A 23,612-nucleotide genomic window follows, 5' to 3' on the forward strand; every position below is an offset into this window, starting at 1 on the left:
CAACCCTTTCAGCCCTGGGAAAAAGCCTCTGACTATCCACATGATCAATGCCTCTCATCATCTTATACACCTCTATCAGGTCACCTCTCATCTTCCTTCGCTCCAAGGAGAAAAATCCGAGTTCACGCAACCTATTCTCATAAGGCATTCTCCCCAATCCAGGCACCATCCTTGTAAATCTCCTCTGCACCCTTTCTATGGCTTCCACATCCTTCCTGTTATCAGGCGATCAGAACTGAACACAGTACTCCAAGAGGGGTCTGACCAGGGTCCTATATAGCTGCAAAATTACCCCTCGACTCCTAAATTCAATTCCACGATTAATGAAGCCCAATACACCATACGCCTTCTTAACCACAGAGTCAACCTGCGCAGCTGCTTTGAGCATCCTATGGACTCAGACCCCACGATCCTTCTGATCCTCCACACTGCCAAGAGTCTTACCATTAATACTATATTCTGCCATCATATTTGACCTACCAAAATGAACTATTTCACACTTTTCTGGGTTGAACTCCATCTGCCACTTCCCAGCCCAGTTTTGCATCCTATTAACGTCCCGCTGTAACCTCTGACAGCCCTCCACACTATCCACAACACCTCCAACCTTTGCGTCATCAGCAAATATCCCTTCCCTTCCTCATCCAGGTCATTTCTAAAAATTTCTAAAAAGAGTAAGGGTCCCAGAACAGATCCCTTAGGTCTACTGGTGACCGACCTCCATGCAGAATATGACCCAATGGTCAATGGTCTCTTGTGATCTTCGGTGTTCCTGATTACTTCTGCATCTCAAATTCATGCCGGTAATAAATCGGCTTCTATTATTCACCCCTGGTGTTAGGATTAAGGGCGTGCTTTACAAAAGGTGAAGAGGTTCCCAACCTGGGGTTCATGGACCCCTTGCTTAATGGTAAAGGTCCATGGCATAAGGAAGGGGCGGGGATCCCAGGTATGCACGGGATGGATGGGACTCCTGGACTGCGGTGGTGGCTGAGCTGCCGGACGAAGCTGCAATTCCGCCACTCACCGGCTGGGGGAGCGGCGCGCGTGCGCAGTGGGTCTTGCCCCGGGACACAATTCAATGGCGGCGAGCAGCAAAGGGTTGGGGCTGGGTCTCCGCCTCTGCTCGCGGCTGGCGCTGGTGACAGGTGAGGGGCGTCGGTTTACGTGGACCGAGCCGCGGGAGAGGTCCGGGGGCAATGACACGAGGTAGGGGGACAGGGGACAAACCAGGAGCAAAGGGCTAGTGAGTGGGGGAGCGTCTCCCAATCACGGTGCGCGTTAGTGGAGGGCGGAGGGGACAGTTCCCGGGTCAGTGGGCGGGGCGTGAGGAAGAGGGGCGGGGTCTCTGATGGCAGTGAGTGACACCTCAGATTATGGGACTATGAATACTGTATAGAGGATGAGGAGGGGTGGGGATTCTGGGTTAGACCCTGGACCTGTGTAGGATGCAAACCTGGGATGGGGTCTGTGGGGAAGGGAGGGTTGGGACCAGCTCATCGCCAAGGGAATGAGGGATATTGGGTATGTCCAGGACCCAAAGGGAGTAGAGGACTGGGATAGGGAAACGGGATGGAACTGATAGGGGGGAGGTGCAGCCAGGATGCACAGGAAGAGGGATCGGTTAGTGGGGGTAAGTGGAGAGGAAGTGGGACTGTGAGTGGTCAGGACCGAGAGGGACAGGTGAGGAGATGTAACATCTCAGGCATGCCCCAGGACTCCTCCTTTCATACTCCCTTCGTCTGTCACTTCCTTGCCCATCCAACCCTTCACTATCCACCCATCCACCCCTCTGCTTGCTCATTCCAGTCTCCCCAACTCCCATCCCCATTAACATCACATGCTGCTTCTCACCCATCAAAGCTGCTGTGCTCCTGCCTCCTACCTGTATCATTCAGTTTGCCCTCCCTGAGTACAGTGCAAGTTTCCCCAGGCTGTATCCCCAGTATTCTGCTGCCTTGGATTTTCACTCAAGGTACACGAGCTGGTAGTCCCGCCTTGCCCTTGAGAAGGTGGTGGTGCACTGCCTTCTTGTATTGTCTCCTGTTATTTTGGTTGACACAATGCCCTTAACGCTGCCGTGTGATGTTGTGAAGGTGGTGGGAATGGAATCGGCCGCGCTGTCTGCCAGCGGTTCGCTGATGAGGGAGCCTCGGTGGCAGTGGTGGACATTGATGAAAACTCGGCCAACGAAACTTTGAAGAGCCTGCGCTGCGATGAGCAGAAGCACTCGGTGTTCCTGACGGATGTGACCTCCCCTCAGAGTGTCCACAGTCTCGTGTCATCAATACAGGTATGACTGTGACTGGCTTCAGGAACTGAATGATCATTGATTGTCCTAATGTGCTGTACAATTAATGTAACTACAGGGAATAACAGGAACCTTCTGTCCTTTCTTCTGTACATGAGTGTAAAGGGGAACAAAATAATTGTTACTCTGGATCTGATGCAGCATAACAAAACACAATAAGGAAAAAAAACACGATAAATATAAAAACAAGGCTATAAAACACCATGTGCAAGTAACTGATAAACACAAGAAAATCTGCAGATGCTGGAAATCTGGGCAACACACACAAAATGCTGGAGGAACTCTGCAGACCGGGCAGCATCTATGGAGAAGAGTACAGTTGAAGTTTCAGGGTCGAGTCCTGCAGGTCGACTGTACTCTTCCCTAGACGCTGCCTGGCCAGCTGGGTTCCTCCAGCATTTTGTGTGTGTTTGCTTGGATTTCCAGCAGCTGCAGATTTTCTCTTGTTTGTGATTGGGGAACTCAGCAGGTCAGGCAGCATCCATGGAAATGAATAAACAGTCGATAATGTGGGCTGAGACTCTTCATCAAGACTGGAAAGGAAGAGGGAAAATGCCAGAATAAGATGATGGGGGGAGGGGAAGGCGTACAAGCTAGTAGCCGGGTGGGTGGGGAGAGGGGGGATGAAGTAAGAAGCTCGGAGGTGATAGGTAGTAAAGGTAAAGGTCTGAAGAAGAAGGAATCTGATAGGAGACGTGAGTGGACCATGGGAGAAAGGGAAGGAAGAGGGGCACGAGGGGTAGCTGATAGGCAGGTGAGGAGAAGATGTAAGAGGCCAGAGTGGGGAATTGAAGTGGAGGGGGAGAAATTACCAGAAGTTGGAGAAACTGATGCTCATGCCATGTGATTGGAGGCTAATGTACAAATAACTGTTTGAGTATGGCTGTACACACAACTGATCAGAGTATTAGTTTGACTGGTTGTACGTACACAAAGTGGTGCCTGGTGCAGGAGTATCTGTACATAAGGTGACTCTGACAGGAAATGTCAATGTACACCATCTTGTAATGACCCAGTGCTCATCACTCATTCGTTGTTAGTGAGTGACAGATCTCTCTCATCTTCCGGGACTGCACTGATTGATGCATATTGGGGCAAAATAAGAGCCTCCTGTTGTTCCAATGCCAAACATCAGATGATCGGTGTTGGGCCTAGAGCTGCTTCTCTGTCAGGAATAGTGGAGACCATATTCCATGAGATTTTACTGCCTGCAGCTCTGTGGTGGCACTGGATGATATTCAGTGGCTGTTGCTATGCTGTGTGCTGGGCATTTGGCTGTCATGTGGGCTCAGCCATTGGTTGCAGAGATAGTGCAAGGTGAGCTCCAGCAGGCAGGTCAGCAGAGGAACGGAGTGTGTGGGAAAGGGTGGGACAGATAGAGTAGTGGAGACACGGCAAGGAAGAGAGGGGAAAGGAGACAGAAGCTGATTGTGAGAGTGTACACATAGTGCTCATTGAGGTCCTCTGAAACAATGAAGGATTTATTTCCAAGTGAATTGGTGTGTAACAGGGAGAGATACCTGCAGATGGTGTACCCTTGGGCCTGCTACCCTTGTCCTTTCTGGTGCTAGAGCTTGTGAGTTTGGGAGTATGCAAACGCAGATACTCCCAGGTTATGACAGAGTTCTGTTCCTCTTTGTAACCAAACAGTGCCCAAGTGCGTAATGAGGCTGCCTGGCAAGATATTTAATTAGAAACATCAGCCAGCCAATGGTGATGGGCTGTTAATAGAACAGAACTTTATTGTCATTGCTCAAGGCAGTGAGTTTGCTGTGCTACTCCAGTCCGTGTGAAACAGATATTTACAATGCAGGTAGTATGGTTTAGTTAAAGTAAATAAATAATCCCATATTTACATGCAACAAGTGACTTTGATAGTCCCTAACACTCAAAGGCCATCGGCAAGCCGGGGTGCACTACAACCCTCGGGAAGAAGCTGTTTCTCAGTGTGACTGTCTTGTCTAAGATATTTCTGTCTCTCCTATGAGCTAGCAGGAGATTGAACAGTTTCCAGTAAGTATCAGTATGTTTAACTTAACCAGTCAAATAATGCCATGATTGTGTTCTCACATGGCAGAAAATATCTGCAGTCTTGCTGCAGCTGACAAGTTCTCCCTGCTGCTCTTCCAAATAGTCAATCATATGTATGGGCTGGACGCAAGTTGGGCATACGTAGCCTGGGAAGATCAGTGTCTGCATTTGAACTCTGCGCTATGCAGCCACGGGGTGGGACTGAATGTTTAGTGTGGTTGATGGGCTTCCTATCAAGTGGGCTGCTCTGTCATTGATGGCATTCAGCTTCCTGAATGTTAGAGCCAGGCAAATGGAGAGTGAGAGTGGATGATGGAAAGGCATTGTGGTGTCAGAAGGCGAGTCAGTCATCACTGAATAACCCGTCTGTAACCCGTTCTTGTAGTCCTAGTTCTATTGCACTTGCCCAGTGGTGTTTCTTCTCAGTGGGAATAACTCCAGGATGTTGACATCATTTCCAGTCCTCTAGTAACTAATCTCTAGTAATCTGCGCACTAGATCTTTGGAATAATTTCTAGGTATAGGAGCCTTAGGTCCCACAACACCCAGTTCAAGTCACCCTCCAACCATCAGGCTCCTAATCCACTGTGGATAACTTCGCTCACCTCAACACTGAACTGATTCCATAACCTATGGACTTGCGTCAAGGACTCTACAACTCATGTTTCTTTTGTCATTGTCTGTGGTTCTCATTGGTTCTATTGTATTTCTTTGTTCTACTGTGAATGCCTGCAAGAAAATGAATCTCAGGATAGTATATTGTGACGTATAGGTACTTTAATAATGAATTAACTGAGAGTGCTGAATTTACTTTTGGGCACCACGGTAGCATAGAAGTTAGCACAATGCTATTCCAGATTGCTGCTTCAGAGTTCAGAGTTCAATTCTGAAGCTGTCTGTAAGGATTCTGTATGTCCTCCCTGTGGAATGCATGGGAACTTGAAGTCTACCTTCTCTGCTTCTATTTCCAGTTGACCACAGTCTTTAATGGTGTGGTCAATTACCTTCCAATCGTGAAGCTGCCAGTTAGAATATCTGAACAACTTTTTTCTCTAAACTGAAAGGCAAACCTCATAGTGGGATCGACCTGTAGCCTGGGGTCACTGCTTTAGCCTCTCTTGCCCTTTGCCTTTCAGGAGCAGTTCTCCCGACCTCCCTGCATAGCTGTGAACTGCGCCGGAATCACCATGGACGCTCTGCTGCTGAAGATGGAGCCTGAAGCTTTTGATCGCGTGTTGAAGGTTAACGTGATGGTGCGTGGCATTAGTTAATAAGGGGGTGGAAACAGAATGCTGGTGGGGGAGTTGGAAAGGAGTTTAGCACAGATTCCGCTCTTGGGTGCAAAGTGAGTGCTGCTGCACTGTTGACTAAATAGCCCAACTTAGCTTAGTAGAGGGGTTAGGAAGTAGGGAGGGCAACAACTTTGTTAGCTGGAAGATTAGACAAAGGGGAGGAAACAAAGACTCCGAGGACACTCTGTGTTGTGCTGTGTGACACGGTAGTTGTCAGAATTAGCTTTATTATCACTGACCCTGTTTATTGGGCTTATTTCACTGTTGTGAAATGTGCAGCAGTACAGGGCAGTACATAAAATATATTATAAATTACAATAAAAATACATAAATTAAATAAGCAGTGCAAAAAGTAGTGAGGTAGTGTTCATGCGTTACAGAAATCTGATGGTGGACGCGAAGAAGCTGTTCCTAAGACATTGAGTATGTGTCTTCAGGCTCCTGTACCTCCTCCCTGATGAAACAAAGTTGTGATAAAGGGATAGACTCGGTAGATTGGGTAGCCCGAAGTGGGCACCAGTAGTAGCAGCAGCAGAGGTGTACACCAGCACGATGTGTAACCTCGTGGCCTGGCATGTCCCTCGCTGCCCTGGCTCAGTGAGGTTATGGAAGAGTGTGCTGAGGTTTGGAAACCTGGTAACACGGCAGTGATGGTTGAGTCCAGCATAGGAGCAGCTGAAGCTGATGTTTTCGAGGTGTGTTAAAGCTTCTTTTTGCAGAGGGTGATGAAGGTGGAGTTCTCTACCCCAGATGGTTGTAGGGGCTGAACCTGTAGAAGTGTTGAAGATGGAGGAAGATCATCTTTTTTAAATGGTTGGGGAATTGGGTGTGACGGATCCTACCACAGAAGAGGGGTTGAGACCAGCACAGAGCACGATTATGAGGAGTATTGACAGGGTGAATGCAAGCTGGCTTCTTCCCCTTAGGTTGATTAAGACTCAGAGGACATGGGTTTCGGGTGAAAGGCAAAATATTGAAGGGAATCTGAGGGGGAGTTTCTTCACTCAGAGTACAGTATGGACGTGGAATGAGCTGCCAGTGGAAGTGGTGGATGGCAGATTCAGTTGTAACATTTAAAGAGAAGTTTGGATAGGGATGTGGATGAGAGAGGTATGGAGGGATATGGTCTTGGTCCAGGTAAAGGGGACTAGGCCAGTGTGGACGACATAGGCCACAGTGCTTGTTTCTATCTGTAGTATTGTATGATTCTGTTGATCTTGATTGTATTGAATGGAGGGGCCGAGTGGCCTACTCCCGCTGCTGTGTTCCTGTATCTGTGGTCAGCCAAAGCGCTGAGTGGAGGACCCATCTCAGCTTGTTCTTCAGGTCCCCACCAGTGTAGAAGCCAATTCAAGTCAACAGCACGTGGTCTCAGAAAATGGCTGAGAGCACCATGTATAGCAGAGGCAATGGTCCAGACAGTCTGACTGCAGTACTGAAGGTCTGTGCTCCAGAGCCGGCTGCACCTCCAGCCAGTTCACTTCAGTTCCATGACTGTGCCAGCACTGCCATCTACCTGACAATGTACAGAATGACCTGGATTTGTCATCCACAAAAAAGCAACGCCGGCCGGGGTTGAGGTTATTGTCATGTGCACAGTTGCAATGAAAAATTTACTTGTGGCACCACTAGCATCATATCAGCAGTATTCATCAGGAAAACTAAATAATACACAATTATTGTAAGAAAACAATTAGAACAAAAAAAAAGTTCATTTTAGTGCAGGATTTTCAAAGTGGTCATAGTGTTGCTAAACTGTAATGAATGTCATTTTACAAGTTTGTTCAAGAACCAAATAGTTGAAGGGAAGTAGCTGTTCTTGAACCTAATGGTGTGCGACTTCATGTCTCTGTACCCCTGCCCAATGATGGGACAAATCAATCCAGATATTTTACTGCGCAATCAGACTACCCTTAATAATCAGTGGAATGGTAGAAGGTGTCATTGACATTGTGGTCAAGTGGCACTTACTCAACAATAATCTGTCTGTTCAGTGACCCCCTGTTTGGGTTTTCACTTAGCTCTGCTGCTACAAGTACGGTTTTTAGTTTAGCTGTGCGTATGTGAATTTGCACATATGAAAATAAACTCGACTTTGACCTTGACTGATATTTAACTTTATTCTTTTGGCTCCTGAGCGCATTGCAGCCTAGGCTCAGACATTGAGCCACTGAGGTGAGATCAGAGGGGCTGCCTTTGACAACAGGACAGTGTTTGCTGGAAAGTGGTAGCAAATAATGTTGATGGGCATCCCTCCAATGGCTGACATTATACCCTGTACAAAATGAAGATGGTTGTGTTTATTGGAGGTCAATCATCCCTTTCCCTGAACAACGCCATATTTCCTCAGTGCAGTGTCCTGGGTCCAAATTGGCTGAGTCAATGTATCTAATACAGACTGCATAAACTAATTCTATTGCCACTTTTTACAGTAAAATTGTGTAGTAATTTTTTCTAAAGCACTTTATGTATTTCATGGTGTTTGAATCACATGGTGACATCTGTTTGATTGTAAAATTTGACCCGGAGGGCTACAGCCGATAGTTTCACAACCAACTTCACTGGCTTCTTGGTGACTTTCCATCCGTCATTAGGTTAGTATGGAGATGTTTGCTGATGATGGCCCAATCACTGCTTCCATTTGCGTGGGTGGGAAGATGGAGCAGACCTGTTTTGCTACTTGCTGTGTTCTGCCAAGCACTGTGGACATGCTATGTTGCTGTTGGAATGTGTGACAACACTTGTGGGCTGCACCCTGCATACCCTCATGTGTGTTGGTCATTAACACCAACAACCTGAAACAGTAACTGTTTTTCCTTCTCTACATATGCTGCCTGATCTAGAAAGTATTTCCTGCGGTTTCTGTTTTTGTTAGGTCGGGAGTGCAATGGAATAGTCTCTACTTGCCCGAATGAACACAGATCCAGAATAACTTGTGAGGTTTGATAACACTTATTCTTATTTCATCTTAGTCTTGTAATCAAGTCTGTACTTCTTCCTTATTACTTGCTGTACCTTCCTGTTTTCCTTCAATGAATTCTGTACAACTCCAGATTCTCTGAACACTTGTAGCTACTCTTGTACTTCTTCTGCATGTGGTCATCTCATAACTCAACATTATATTCCACCCGCTGTAGCCTCATCTGTTCAGTTAGCCCAACCTTAACTTCCTCGTGTCACCTCACAACCCATACAGCTACCCAGCTTTGTATCTTCAACATAGTTTGATATGTTCCAGTTGTTGCCCTCACTTACATAAATAATAATCAACTGGGTCCCCAGCACCAGTCCCTGTAGCAGTCCACAAGTCACAGCCTCCTTGCCTATAAAAGAACCACCTATTCCTACTTTTTTCTGCTTATGAACTAATTGTCAGTGCATACCATCTCATATCCTCATCCTTGTATGCTCTAACTTTGTTTAATAAATTTTTGTCTGACACCTTACAAAAGGCCGGAAAGTCCATTGACTAGTCTCTCAGTTACAATTTCAAACAGATTTCTCTTTCATAAGTTGGTGCTGACTCTGTCAATCTCAGGTGGTGATAAAATAGAGCCAAGCATTTTCCCTACTGTTGATGTCAGATTAACTGGTCTGTACACATCCCCACCCACCCAGATTTTACTCATTTTAAGTGGTGGGGTTACAGTCTGTTCTGTAGGAATGATCCTAGAATCCATGAAATTGTGAAAAATGATAGCCTTCACTATCTCCATCATCAACCATTGAAGATCTTGGTGTGCAAATCATCATGTACTGGAAATTATTAATTTCTCCAATACATTTAATGAAACCTAATTATATTCTGCTCCTCATTTACTCTTGATTGTTGTTTTATACCATATTTCGAAGGTTTGTGCTTTAGGCTAAAACCATTTCTTTAATTTTTAGTCATCTCTAGATTTCTCAAAGACAGACAGACAGACATACTTTATTGATCCCGAGGGAAATTGGCACAGTCGCACTAACCAAGAATAGTGTAGAAATATAGTAATGTAAAACCATAAATAATTAAATAATAATAAGTAAATGATGCCAATTGGAAATAAGTCCAGGAGCAGCCTATTGGCTCAGAGTGTCTAACACTGTGAGGGAGGAGTTGTAAAGTTTGATGGTCACAGGCAGGAATGACTTCCTATGACGCTCAGTGTTACATCTCAGTGGAATGAGTCTCTGGCTGAATGTACTCCTGTGCCTAACCAGTGGATTATGGAGTAATTATGGAGTGGATGGGAGAGATTGTCCAAGATGGCGTGCAACTTGGACAGCGTCCTCTTTTCAGACACCACCGTCAGAGAGTCCAGTTCCACCCCCACAACATCACTGGTCTTACGAATGAGTTTGTTGATCCTGTTGGTGTCTGCTACCCTCAGCCTGCTGCCCCAGTACACAACAGCAAACATGATAACACTGGCCACCACAGACTCGTAGAACATCCTCAGCATCGTCCGGCAGATGTTAAAGGACCTCAGTCTCCTCAGGACGTAGAGACGGCTCTGTCCCTTCTTGTAGACAGCCTGTGTTCTTTGACCAGTCCAGTTTATTGTCCATTCGTATCCCCAGGTATTTGTAATCCTCCACCATGTCCACACTGACCCCTTGGATGGAAACAGGGGTCACCAGTGCCTTAGCCCTCCTCAGGTCCACCACCAGCTCCTTAGTCTTTTTCACATTAAGTTGCAGATGATTCTGCTTACACCATGTGACAAAGTTTCCCACCGTAGCCCTGTACTCAGCCTCATCTCCCTTGTTGATGCAATATAGTTTCTCCTGTCCTGTCTGCTAAAGATAGCAAATTATCTTTTCCAAATCTTTTCAATTTCACCTTTCTTAAGAGTAACAGCATGTTTACATTTCAAAGTGGATAACTCGTTTTCACTTACCAATGTTTTCCCCCACTGAATACAGAGATGTTCCCATTTTACAAGCTCCCTTCTCTTCCGTCACTGTTAGAAGCCTTTTCCTGTGCTCTACTAACTTCTTCTTAGCCACAGCTGGACTATTTTTTATTAAGCTTTGCGCTTTGGAGCTTCAGAGCCTCGTCCAGTTTAGGTCCAGTGAGTAGAGCAAGTGCTTGCAGCTCCTGTGACCCAGGTTCATTCATCATCTTTGTTGCTGTCTGTGTGGAATTTCCAGGTTTTCCCTGCGAGTGAGTGTTTCTTCTGGGCGCTGTGATTTTCTTCCACATCCCAAAGTTGTGCTGGCTGGAGGGTTAATTAGCTGCTGTAATATGCCCCTTGTATGTGGGTAAATAGTAGAATCTGGGGAGAGTTGATGGGGATGGTGGAGGCGGGAGAATGTATGACGGATTACGAATAGGATTAGTGTAAAAATGGGTGGTTGATGTCAGTACACCTTTGGTGGGCTGAAGGGCTTGTTTTCGTGCTATGTCTCTCTATGGATCTCCCCAATTCTCATTGACCCCTGCTATATTCTACCCATCACCTGTGCAATTTACCGTGGCCAGTAAGCCCACACCTGCACGTCTTTGGGATATGGGAGGAAACCCAAATACCTGAAAGAAAAGTATGGGGTCACAAGGAGAATGTACAGATGCGGCATCTGAGGTTGAGATTGAACCTGGGTTTTGGTGCTGTGAGACGGGGGTCTTGCCAAGCTGCCCTAAACTGAAAGCTCGGTATCACTGCAATATTGATTACTTATCAGACTTGATGAGCTGCAGATTATTCCTGTTTCTGTTTATTTTTATTCAAGAATTACAGCACGGTGAAACCCCCTTCCAGCCCGTGCCCCCCAAATATACTCATGTGCTGAATTGACCCACAAACCTGTACAGCTCTGGACTGTGGGAGGAAACTGGAGGAAACCCACGCAGTCACAGAGAGAACACATAACTCCTTACAGACAGCGGTGAAAATCAAACCTGGGTTGTTTTAACTGCCAGCTACTTGTTATATTTGAATGTCATACAGTCATATACCATGAAATCAGGCCCTTCGGCCCATCCTCTCTCTCCATGTTGATCTTCAAGTACCCATCTACATCAATCCCATTTACCAGAGTTTGGTCTGTAGTCGACCATGCCTATCAAATTCAAGTGCCTATCTAGAATAATTCATAGAGTTCATGCAAGAGTTCCTGCCTCCACCACCCCCTCAGGCAGTCCATTTCAAATCACAACCATTCTCTGGGTTGAAAAATATTCTTAACTAATGATCACTAAAATCCTGGGTTCTAAGCCAGCAAGCTTTAGATCTAATAAAATCCTCATGAACTTCCCAGTGCTTTTTAGAAAATCTTACACCATTCCCATCTCCTTATCAACATTCAAATCACTGAAGGAAAATTCACTCTGACTTACTATTGAAATCTCTCAAACTTAGGGCTGTTCTGCAAAACTGGGCTGAGAAGATGGAATTCAATCCAGAAAAGTGTGAGGTGGTTCATTTTGGTAAATCAAATATGATGGCAGAATATATTATTAATGGTAAGACTCTTGACAGTGTGGAGGATCAGAGGGATTGTGTCCGTAGGACACTCAAAGTTGCTGTGCAGGTTGACTCTGTGGTTAAGAAGGAATACGGTGCATTGGCCTTCATTGACTGTGGGATTAAGTTTAAGAGCTGAGAGGTAATGTTACACCTGTATAGGACCTCTGGTCAGACTCCACTTGGAGTACTGTGTTCAGTTCTGGTCACCTCACTACAGGAAGGATGTGGAAACCATAAAAAGGGTGCAGAGCAGATTTACAAGGATGTTGCCAGGATTGGGGAGTTTGCTTTATGAGAATAGGTTGAGTGAACTCGGCCTTTTCTCCTTGGAGCAACAGAGGATGAGAAGTGACCTGATAGAGCTGTATAAGATGATGAGAGGCATTGATCATGTGAATAGTCAGAGGCTTTTTCCCAGGGCTGCAATGGCTAACATGAGAGGGCACAGTTTTAAGGTGCTTGGAAGTAGGTACAAAGGAGATGTCAGGGGAAGTTTTTTACGCAGAGAGTGGTGAGTGCATGGAACGGGCTGCCGGCAACAGTGGTGGATACAATAGGGTACAATAGGGATACAATAGGGATACAATAGGGATACAATAGGGATACAACAGTGGATACAATAGGGTCTTTTAGGAGACTCCTGGATACATGGAGCTTAGAAAAATAGAGGGCTATGGGTATCCCTCGGTAATTTCTAAAGTACGTACATGTTCGGTACAGCATTGTGGGCCGAAGGGCCTATATTGTGCTGTAGGTTTTCTATGTTTCTATGTTCTACTAGGACATATAAAATCACTCCACTACATACAGGAATAATGGGAAATGTAGAGTTATGCTTTTTAGTACAAAAAATAATAGTGTGAACTGTTTACTAAATGGAGCGAGAATTCAGAAATTGGAAATTTAAGAGAGACTTGGGACTCCCTTCAGGACTCTCCTAGGGTTAACTTGCAGGTGAAGTTGGCAGAAAGAAGGCAAATGCAATGGTCGCATTTATTTTGAGAGGACTAGAGTATAAAAACAAGGATGCACTGCTGTGGATTTACGAAGCATTGGGCAAATCACATTTGGAATATTGTGAGCAGTTTTGGACCTCATACCTAAAGAAGGATGTGCTGGCCCTGGAGAGGGTCTGGAGGAGGTCACAAAGGATTGAAAGGCTTAACCTATGAGAAGAATTTGGTATGTCTGGGCTTGTATGTGATGCAACTCAGAAGGAAGAGTGGGGATCTCAGTTAAATCTACCAGATATTAAAAGGCCTGGATGGAGTAGATATGGAGAGTAATTTTCCATTGGTAGGTGAGTCTAGGATTCAAAGACGCAGCCTCAGAATAAAGGGATGTCCCTTTAGAACTTAAATGAAAGATAATTTCCTCAGCCAGAGGGTGGTGAATCTGTGGAATTCGTGATCACTGACGGCTATGGAAGCCGAGTCATTGGGTGTATTTAAGGTAGAGACTAGGTGTTCTTGGTTGGTTTGGAGCTTAAGGTTTACAGGGAGGAAGCAGGAGAATGGGGTTGGAAAATAAATAATCAGCTGTGATTGAATGGTGGAGCAGACTTGATTAGCCAAATGGCCTAATTCTGCTCCTATAACTTGTATTCAGGAAACCACACCGGCTAAGAGTGAACATCAGGCAAACTAATGTTTGCTTTTTCAATGGCCGATGTAAATACTTGAATGGTTAAGGACTCCTGGTGGGTGAGACTAGAACTAGGGGCATTGCCTCAAGACTCAGGGGAGAAGATTTAGGACGGAGATGAGAAAAAACTGCTTTTCGCAGAGAGTGGTGAATCTGTGGAACTCTCTGCCCAGGGAAGCAGTTGGGGTTCTTCACTAAATATATTTAAGATACAGTTATATAGATTTTTACATAGTAGGGTAATTAAGGGTTATGGGGAAAAGGCAAGTAGATGGAGCTGAGTTTACGGACAGATCAGCCATGATCTTATTGAATGGCGGGGCAGGCTCGCTGGGCCGGATGGCTTACCCCTGCTCCTATTTCTTATGTTCTTACATTCCTGTAGAGGGTTGATGTTGATGTTGAAAAATGTTTTATGTTTTACAGTTAAGCTGGTACACTGACCCATTTATTTCTCCCTCCACTCGCTAGTTAGTGAAGAGGTGTCCTGTTTTTAATCCCCTCTATTCTGTACGTACCCCTGCTAACCCAGGGTTCCCGAATTGTGTTTCCACAGGGCACGTTCCTGGTGATCCAAGCTGTTGCCAAAGCTTTAATAAACAGTGGGACCAAGAAGGGCTCCATCATCAACCTGGGGAGCATTGTGGGGAAGGTATGGACTGATGACACAGTAGAGGGGCTTGGGTTTGTGACCTTTGTTGGCTCTCTGCGGAAACAGTGCCCAAACGTGTGATCAGCTGCTGGAAGGAAAGAGTGGAGCCGGGGGAAGGCACAATACTTAAACTTCCACAGCCCTCCAGGGGAGGAAACTCAAAGGTTTCCAATTCCCCAATGTGAAGAAGTTTCTCCTAACCTCAGTTCTAAATGGCCTATCCTTTACCCTCAAACTCTGGACCCCCCCCCCCCCCCACTGAGTCCAAGACTCCTTAGTTGGGAAATATTCTTCCTCATCTATCTAATCAAGTCTTAAGAGTCATACAGTACACAAACAGTTCCTTCAGCACACCTTGTCCACACTGACCAAGATTTATGCTAGTCCCAAGTATTTTTTCATTATATTGTCACCATGCCTCATACTAATTTTATTTTCTAATTTGTTTTATTTAATTAACTAATTGTTGAGCTGATCTTTAAGAATATTGTAGGCTTTGACAGATTTCCTCTCATTCTCCTGTCCTTCAATGCTTACAGGCCTAGTCTACATAATCTCACTTCAGCGGCAAACCCGCCATCTTGGATTCAGCCTTGTGAATCTTTGCCGTACCCCTTCCGTTGCTAGTACGTTTTTCCTTAGTTATGGGGCCAAAATTCCAGTTGTGGCCTTATCAAAGCCCTGTACAATTCCAATAAGATTTCCTTACTCTAGGTATCAAATCCTTTGATAATAAAGTTGCCTAGCTAAACCAATTGCTTGTATTTGCCCCATATCCCTCTCAACCAGGGTTTCCCAAACTATGGTCCACAGACCCTAATGGTAATTAGTAGTAGTAATAATTAATAGTAGCATAAAAAAAAGTTGGGAACGCTTGCACTATACCTTTCCTATCCATCTACCTGCCAAAATGTTTTTTAAATGTAATTATACCTGCCTCTACTACTTCCTCTGGCAGTTCATTCCATATACCCTCCATTTTCTCTGTGATATATTTGTCCCACATGTCCCCTTTAAATGTTTCCCTCTCACCTTAAATAGATGCCCACTGGCTTTAGATTCCCCTGCTTTGGGAAAAAGACCTGACCAATTATCAGCCCAATGCTCATCATGATTTTATAAATCTCTAGAAGGTAAGCCTTCAGCCTCCTACACTCCAGACTAGCCAGTCTTTTGGAGAATCTCTTTTGCATCTTTTCCAGCCTGATGACATTTTTCTGTAGTGACCTGAACTGCACCCAGTGATCCACGTACATTCTCACCATCATGTACTCCTGTAATCATTACCCTGTCTGATGAAAGCAAGCATCACCTTAATTATTAAGTTCACTTCTGTGATGAAGAGTTAGTCATATGAGAAGAGATTTATCAGACTGCACCAACCCTGTACAGTTTGGAAGAGGTGGTTTCATTGAACTGTATGAAGTTCATACATGATTTGACAGGATAGATGTGGAATTGATGATCTCTCCAGGGTTTCTAGAACCAGAAAATACAGCCATTCATGAGGAGAAATTTATTTGTCAAGAGGTGGTGAATCTGTGGAGGATTCAGCCTGAAGAAACTATGGAAACTCTGACCATCTCAGCAAGGCCAACTCCTGCTTCTGTGTGTCGTGTTCACGGCCACAGGAGTCTCTGGAAACGACTGCTCCAGCTCGCAGTCTACTTCAGTACAGAGACACTGAAAGGAGTGTCTGACACCGCCTGCTCATTTCAGTCTGGCAGTGGCCCAGCTTTGAGGGGCTTAGAGAAGAGGGGCTTTGAGGAGAGAAGTGCTGGGAGGGATTGGGAGGAGAGTTCATTCCTGTGTGAGGAGATTAACAATTGCTTTGCTGCACTGTGACAGGTTGGAAATCTGGGACAGGCAAATTACACGGCATCAAAAGCTGGAGTAGTGGCTCTGACAAAGACCAGTGCAAAAGAGCTGGCCAGGTATTGTGAGTGTGTACGTGTGTGTTATGTGTGCGCCTGTCTTCACATTAACTTTCCCCCCTGTTCCCTACAGTCCCCTACACCCCTCCAGTTGCCCCTGTCTGTTAGGTAACTGAGGTAACTGTTCTAGGTCAGTTAGGGAATTTGGCCTGCACAGACAAGGTGGGCCAAAGGGCCTGTTTCCTTGCTGTATCACTCTGATCCTCTGGAAAGTTTAAATCCTTCACTCTCAGGTCTGATTGAACCCGAGCAACACCAATGTGACCCCTTCTTTATTACAAAACTATCAAAGCGTCAAGAAAGAAATGCTGTAGGTGGAAGCTAGAGGCGACCACAAGTCCCAAGCTCTCACTTACCTCTGGAACCATTTGCTGTTTCCTGACCCTGTCAGTAGGTTCTGAGTACAGGACCCAAAAATATCCAATGCTGAAGATTGTTGGAAGTGTTGTTGTAAAACTGAGGTTGCAATCAAATTATCGTCATCACCCTCCCACCCCAGCAGAGTAACAATGTGATCCTGACAACCTTGCATTCTACTGTCCCTCTCGGTGCTGTTTTATCTCCCAAAAGCCTCCTCCCAGGTGGTTGTGCATCCCTCCATTTGATGCCTTGTCTCATCAAAATCCTAACACAGTCTTCATCATGTTCAGATACCACTCCCCAACCCGATATCCTTCCAGGCCTGTTTGCAAAATGGGTGATCAGCTGCAGGCCATGTCCACCTCTGCCTCCATTGCCTTCCTGATTTCTGTACAGTCCTTACGTAGGGTTGCATTTTCATGTTCTTAGTTGGAACCTCCTAGCGTTCCGTCTGTTGCTTCCTATTTTTCATTTACATTTCTCCTTTCAGTGACGTCCAAAAAACATGTCAGCTTCACATTGGTACACTTAGCTCCACCTCACTGCCATCTCCCCTGACTGTGTCACTGCCTTGTTCCATGAGAACAGAAACTACCCCCAACTAAGTATGGTGAAAACCTCAAAGCAGTAGTCTTCATTTTGTGTGACATTTCCTCAGCCTTATCTCTCTACGTGGCTTCTATCAGAGAGTTGTAGAGTTATACAACATGGAAACAGCCTCTTTGGCCCAACTTCCATTGAAGTGGTTCCGTTTGTTTGTGTTTGGCCCATATCTCTCTCACCCTTCTTATCTATGTACCTGACCAAGAGTGTTAAACATTGTAACTGTACCCACCTCTACCTATTCCCATGGCAGCTCACACAGTCCTCTGTGTGAAATAGTTGCCCTATAGATCTCTCGTAATTTGTTCCACTTCCATCTTAAACCTGTGCCCTCTAGTTTTAGACTTGTGATTATGATTATCTATATATTAATGCCCTTCATGGCTTTATAAATCTCTGTAAAGTCACGTCTCAACCTCCTTCGCTCCAGTAAAAACTGTCCCAGCCTCTCCACAGTCAGAATTCAAGCCCTCGCAGGTCCCAGCAGTGTCCTGGTGGTTCTCCTCAGCACAGCATCATCACAGGATGCAATGCAGTGATCCGCCCAGACTATAACAGCATTTCTCAGTCCCACATCCTGTAACACCCAGAAAGCCTAGGATAGCAGGAACGGAGAGCTCCTTCCCAGTGGTAGGCTGAACTGACTTGGAAGTGTTTTGCCTTTCCTTCACCACTGTGGGTTCTACATTCCTGAGCCCTCTCCCCTGCAGAGCTGCGGGGGGACCTTTGTCTGAAGGACTGCACCGGTTTGTTAAGGTAAAGCACCAACACCTTCTCCAGGATAATTAGGGAAAGGCACCAAACTTGGCCGCGACGCACTGTCAAGATCCCGAAATGTGAACAAAGTAGCATCAGCGCTGCCTCAATGCACCTGCTGCTGAAACTCTCATTGATACCTTTCCTGCCTTTTGACTTGACAATTTAAAATCATTCCAGTCCAACCTCCCATCTCCCTCCTACACTAATGAGCTTCTCCAAAATCTGCAGCCAGTATCTTAATGCGACCCTTACCCCATGATCCATCCACACATGATTCCGGTCCAGATTCACCCACGGTCCTGTTTCGGTTCTCTTCCCCATACCCTTGCCCATCGGTTTCTTTCTGCCCTTCACCTTGTAGTTCCCATTACCAATCTGTCTTACTGTTATTAGCCAGGAAAGTGCACCAATACCTCTACTTCTTCAGGAGGCTAAAGAACATTGGTCTGTCTACATTGACCCTCACCAGCTTTTATCAACATACTGTGGAAAACATCTCATTGGATGCATCTTGGCTTAGTACGGCAACTGCTCTGCCCAAGACCACAAGAAACCATAGAGTTTTGTGAACAGAGCTCAGAAACCGGGCTCCTCTATGTAGAGCCAGTGTACATCTCTTGCTGCATCAGTACACAGCCAGCATAATAAAAGACATCTCTCACCCTAGACATTCTCGCTTCTTCCCAGCCCTTGTATCGGGCAGAAGATACGAGGAACATGAAAACACGTTAAACAGTCTCAAGGATACCTTCAATCTCACAGTTATGTCTATTGAATGGACCTCTTGTAAGATAAGATAGGCTCTTGACTTCACAACCTACCTTGCCGTGGTCTTGGACCTTATTGTCTGCTGGCACTGTGTTTCTCTGTAACTGTGACACTATATTCTGCATTGTTATTGTTTTTTTCTTGTACTGATCCAATGGATGATCTAATATGGTATGCAAAACAAACATTTTCACTGTACCTGAATACATGTGACAGTAGTAAACCAATTTAGCTGTGTGACCCTGGTCCATCTCATGCAGTGAGTCCACAATCACTATCTTCATTCTGCAGGTTTGGCATCAGGTGCAATGCCATCCTCCCAGGATTCATTGACACGCCAATGACTGCCAAAGTGCCCCCGAAAGTACTGGACAAGGTAAGGCCAAAGTGGGTACAGCAACTCATCCCTCAGATGAGACAGGACTGTGGGGTCACAGCACTTAGACAGCTTCAGTCCTTGGGATTAAAGCACTCATCTTGAAACATGCTCTATTTTTATTTCCCTCGTCTCAGTCATTGAAGGGTCAACTGTTCAGGCCAGAGATAGGGAGAATTAGCTTCACTCAGAGGGTGCGGCCTGTGGAAATCTGTGGCCCAGAGGTTTTTTCATTCAAAGCAGAGGATGATCAGAGCTGGCATGGAGGGGTGTCTGACTGGTCTCTGCCTCCCATCCCATTCAGGACACTCTGTCCCTTATGGGACGGATGACATGTTGTCCTGTGGATGCCCACACACGGGGAACACAGACACCCAGAAAGCCAGGACATGGCTCCATATGTCCAGACGACACAGTCCCCCAGTCTGAGGAGGCAAGGATGTCTGGATGCAGGGGTTGCAGACACCCAGTCACGTGGGACTTGGTTCTCCAGAAACACAGCATATAGTTCCATGGACTCTCATGTGGGGCACAATTTTGTGTAGAGTACAAGATGGTGTGGTTCCTCACCCCCTTAGACAGGCCATCATTCCTCACTGCTTAACTCTGTGTTTAGTTCCACCTTGATGCCACTGGACACCTTCCTTTGCTTCCAAATTAGAATCAAGTTTATTTTCACGGAGAAGCAAGGGAGGAGATTGCTGATGATTTTGATGATTCTGGTGATGATTTTTGCATCATCAATAGGGACGGGAGAAGTACTGGAGGATTGGAGGATTGTAAGTATTGTTCCTTTTTTCTAGAAAGGGAGTAGAGATAACCCAGGCAATTATAGACCAGTGAGTCTTACTTCAGTGGTGGGCAAGTTGTTGGAGAAGATCCTGAGAGGCAGGGTTTATGAGCATTTAGAGAGACATAATTTGATTAGGGATAGTCAGCATGGCTTTGTCAAGGGCAGTTGTACTTTACAAGCCTGATTGAATTCTTTGAGAATGTAACAAAACACATTGATGAAGGTAGAACAGTGGATATAGTTTATATGGATTTCAATAAGGCATTTGATAAGGTTCCCTATGCAAGGCTCTTTCCGAAAGTAAGGAGGCATGGGATCCAAGGAGACCTTGCCTTGTGGATCTTAGATTTTCAAAAGGCTTTTGTCAAGGTCCCACATAGGAAATTAGTGTGCAAACTTAAAGCACACGGTATTGGGGGTATGGTATTGATGTGGATAGAGAATTGGTTGGCAGACAGGAAGTAAAGAGTGGGGGTAAACGGGACCTTTTCAGAATGGCAGGCAGTGACTAGTGGGGTACCGCAAGGCTCAGTGCTGGGACCCCAGTTGTTTACAATATATACTAATGATTTAGACGAGGGAATTAAATGCAGCATCTCCAAGTTTGCAGATGACATGAAACTGGGCGGCGGTGTTAGCTGTGAGGAGGATCCTAAGAGGATGCAGGGTGACTTGGATAGGTTAGGTGAGTGGGCAAATTCGTGGCAGATGCAATTTAATGTGGATAAATGTGAGATTATCCACTTTGGTTACAAGAACAGGAAAACAGATTATTATCTGAACGATGGCCGATTAGGAAAAGGGGAGGTGCAACGAGACCTGGGTGTCATTGTACACCAGTCATTGAAGGTGGGCATGCAGGTACAGCAGGCGGTGAAAATGGCAAATGGTATGTTGGCATTCATAGCAAAAGGATTTGAGTACAGCAGCAGGGAGGTTCTACTGCAGTTGTACAAGGCCTTGGTGAGACCACACCTAGAGTATTGTGTGCAGTTTTGGTCCCCTAATCTGAGGAAAGACATTCTTGCCATAGAGGGAGTACAGAGAAGCTTCACCAGATTGATTCCTGGGATGGCAGGACTTTCGTATGAAGAAAGACTGGATCAACTAAGCTTATACTCACTGGAATTTAGAAGATTGAGGAGGGTTCTTATTGAAACTTATAAAATTCTAAAGGGATTGGACAGGCTAGATGCAAGAAGATTGTTTCCGATGTTGGGGAAGTCCAGAATGAGGGGTCACCGTTTAAGGATAAAGGGGAAGCCTTTTAGGACTGAGATGAGGAAAATCTTCTTCACACAGAAAGTGGTGAGTCAGTGGAATTCTCTGCCACAGGAAACAGTTGAGGCCGGTTCATTGGCTATATTTAAGAGGAAATTAGATATGGCCCTTGTGGCTAAAGGGATCAGGGGGTATGGAGAGAAAGAAGGTACAGAGTTCTGAGTTGGATGATCAGCCATGATCATACTGAATGGCGGTGCAGGCTCAAAGGGCCGAATGGCCTACTCCTGCACCTATTTTCTATGTTTCTATGGATCTAGAATTGGCTTGCCTGCAGAATGCAAAGGGTGGTTGTAGATGGTTCGTATTCTGCATGGAGGTTGGTGACTAGTGGAGTTCCATGGGGATCTGTTTTGGGACCCCTCCTATTAGTGATCTTTATAAGTGACCTGGATGAAGAAGTAGAAGGGTGGATTAGTAAGATTGCTGATGACACAAAGGTTGCAGGTGTTGTGGATAGTGTTGTGTCTGTCAGAGGCTACAGTGGGACATCGATAGGATGCAGAACTGGGCTGAGAAGTGACAGATGGAGTTCAACCCAGATAAGTGTGAAGTGGTTCATTTTGGTAGGTCAAATTTGAAGACAGAATATAGTATTAATGGTAAGACTCTTGGCAGTGTGGAGGATCACAGAGATCTTGGGACACTCAAAGCTGCTGCGCAGGTTGACACTGTTGTTAAGAAGGAGTATGGTGTGATGGCCTTGGGCCTCAACCGTGGGATTGAGTTCAAGAGCTGTGAGGTAATGTTACAGCTGTACAAGACCTTAACCAGACCCCACTTGGAGTACTGTCTTCAGTTCTGGTCACCTCTCTACAGGAAGGATGTGGAAACTATAGAGATGATGCTGGGGAGATTTCCAAGGATGTTGCCTGAATTGGAAAGTGTACTTTATGAGAAAAGATTGAGTGAACTTGGTCTTTTTTCCTCGAAGTGATGGAGGATGAGAGGTGACCTGATAGAGGTCTATAAGATGATGAGAGTCATTGATCGTGTGGATAGCCAGAGGCTTTTTTCCAGGGCTGAAAAGGCTAACATGGAGCATAGTTTTAAGTTGCTTGGAAATAGGTTCAGAGGGGATGTCAGGGGTAAGTTTTTCCCAGAGAGATTGGTGGGTGTGTGGAATGCACTGCCATCGAAGGTGGTAGAGGCGAATTCAATAAGGCCTTTTAAGAGACTCTTAGATGGGTACTTGTAGACAAATAGAGCCCTTTGCAGTAGGGTAATTCCAGGCAGTTTCTAGAGTAGGTTACATGGGCAGCACAACATTGTGGGCTGAATGCCCTGTAATGTGCTATAGATTTTTATGTTCTATGTTCACTGACATAATGACATGAAATTTGCTTTGTGGCAGCAGTACAGTGCAGGACATAAAGAATAAGCTATAATAAAAAATCTCTTTCTTTTTTCCTGAACATTTTGGCGAAAGGTCTCATCCTGAGTTAATGCAGACACAGCAGGAGATTCAGGACATGATTCTGATCAGGAATCAGTTGCCTTGTTTTCTGGACCTGAAGCTTTGTAACCAGTATAGTCAGGAGGTGTAATTAACTCACAGATACTGTAATCTTTTCCTGTCGACATAAAACAAGAAGCTTCCTTTACTGTCTGAGAGCTGGTTACAGACCAGCTAGTGTTTGTGAATGTCAGAATATGATATGCAGCCTGGGAATGTGGAATGCAATGTGTTTAGTCTGCTGTTGGTGGCTGACTGAATCATTTATGGTTTAACAGATTGTGTCAGTTATAAGTTACTGATTGATCTGTCTGTTAGTATGCATTCGGACTCTGTGAACCTCTCACTGACATTGAGACATGAAGGCAGTGCAAATATTGACAGCAGCAAACAGATTTAGTTAGTCAATTAATTAATTTGCCTTGGCTTTGCTCCCAGTAACTTAACCAGATGAATGACTCTGTGAACAGATTGCCCTTGTCTGCCTGAACAGTACTGTGACACCCTTGGAAGCAGATGGAATTTGGGGTACCAGGGTATTTTGGTCAACTTGCTGAATCATAGTTATGCAGCACAAGAACTGTCCCTTTGACCCAACTTATTTATACTGAACAAGGTGTCTTCCTGAGCTAGTCCCATTTGTCTGTGTTTGGCCCTTATTCCTCCATTTCTATCCACATACCAAATGTTGTTAAATATTTTAATTGTACTGCCTGTTCCCGTGTTTCATGTACCCATCGCCCTGAGTGAAAAACATAGTTCAGATTTTTGCATAGTAGAGGAATTAAGGGTTATGAGGAAAAGGCAGGTAGGTGGAGATGAGTCCATGGCCAGGTGAGCCACGATCTTATTGAATGGCGGAGCAGGCTCGACGGGTCAGATGGCCGACTCCTGCTCCTA

General features: G+C 45.3%; 1 protein-coding gene across 2 annotated transcripts in view; it reads left to right on the forward strand.

Annotated features, from left to right (window-relative positions):
* The first annotated feature begins 1,038 nt into the window (after window positions 1-1,038).
* hsd17b8 (hydroxysteroid (17-beta) dehydrogenase 8) overlaps window positions 1,039-23,612 on the forward strand; it is a 32,751-nt gene continuing 10,177 nt past the window's right edge. The window contains exons 1-6 of one of the 2 annotated variants that reach the window (XM_059970640.1): window positions 1,039-1,148; window positions 2,097-2,293; window positions 5,479-5,595; window positions 14,287-14,382; window positions 16,231-16,316; window positions 19,098-19,182. In XM_059970640.1, coding sequence (XP_059826623.1) covers window positions 1,082-1,148; window positions 2,097-2,293; window positions 5,479-5,595; window positions 14,287-14,382; window positions 16,231-16,316; window positions 19,098-19,182 — 648 coding nt within the window. In that variant the 5' untranslated portion in view covers window positions 1,039-1,081. The remainder of the gene's footprint in view (window positions 1,149-2,096; window positions 2,294-5,478; window positions 5,596-14,286; window positions 14,383-16,230; window positions 16,317-19,097; window positions 19,183-23,612) is intronic. The other variant, XM_059970641.1, reaches the window with a different exon arrangement.

Source organism: Hypanus sabinus, chromosome 5 (genome assembly GCF_030144855.1).
Source record: "Hypanus sabinus isolate sHypSab1 chromosome 5, sHypSab1.hap1, whole genome shotgun sequence".
In the NCBI taxonomy this organism is placed as follows: Eukaryota; Metazoa; Chordata; class Chondrichthyes; order Myliobatiformes; family Dasyatidae; genus Hypanus; species Hypanus sabinus.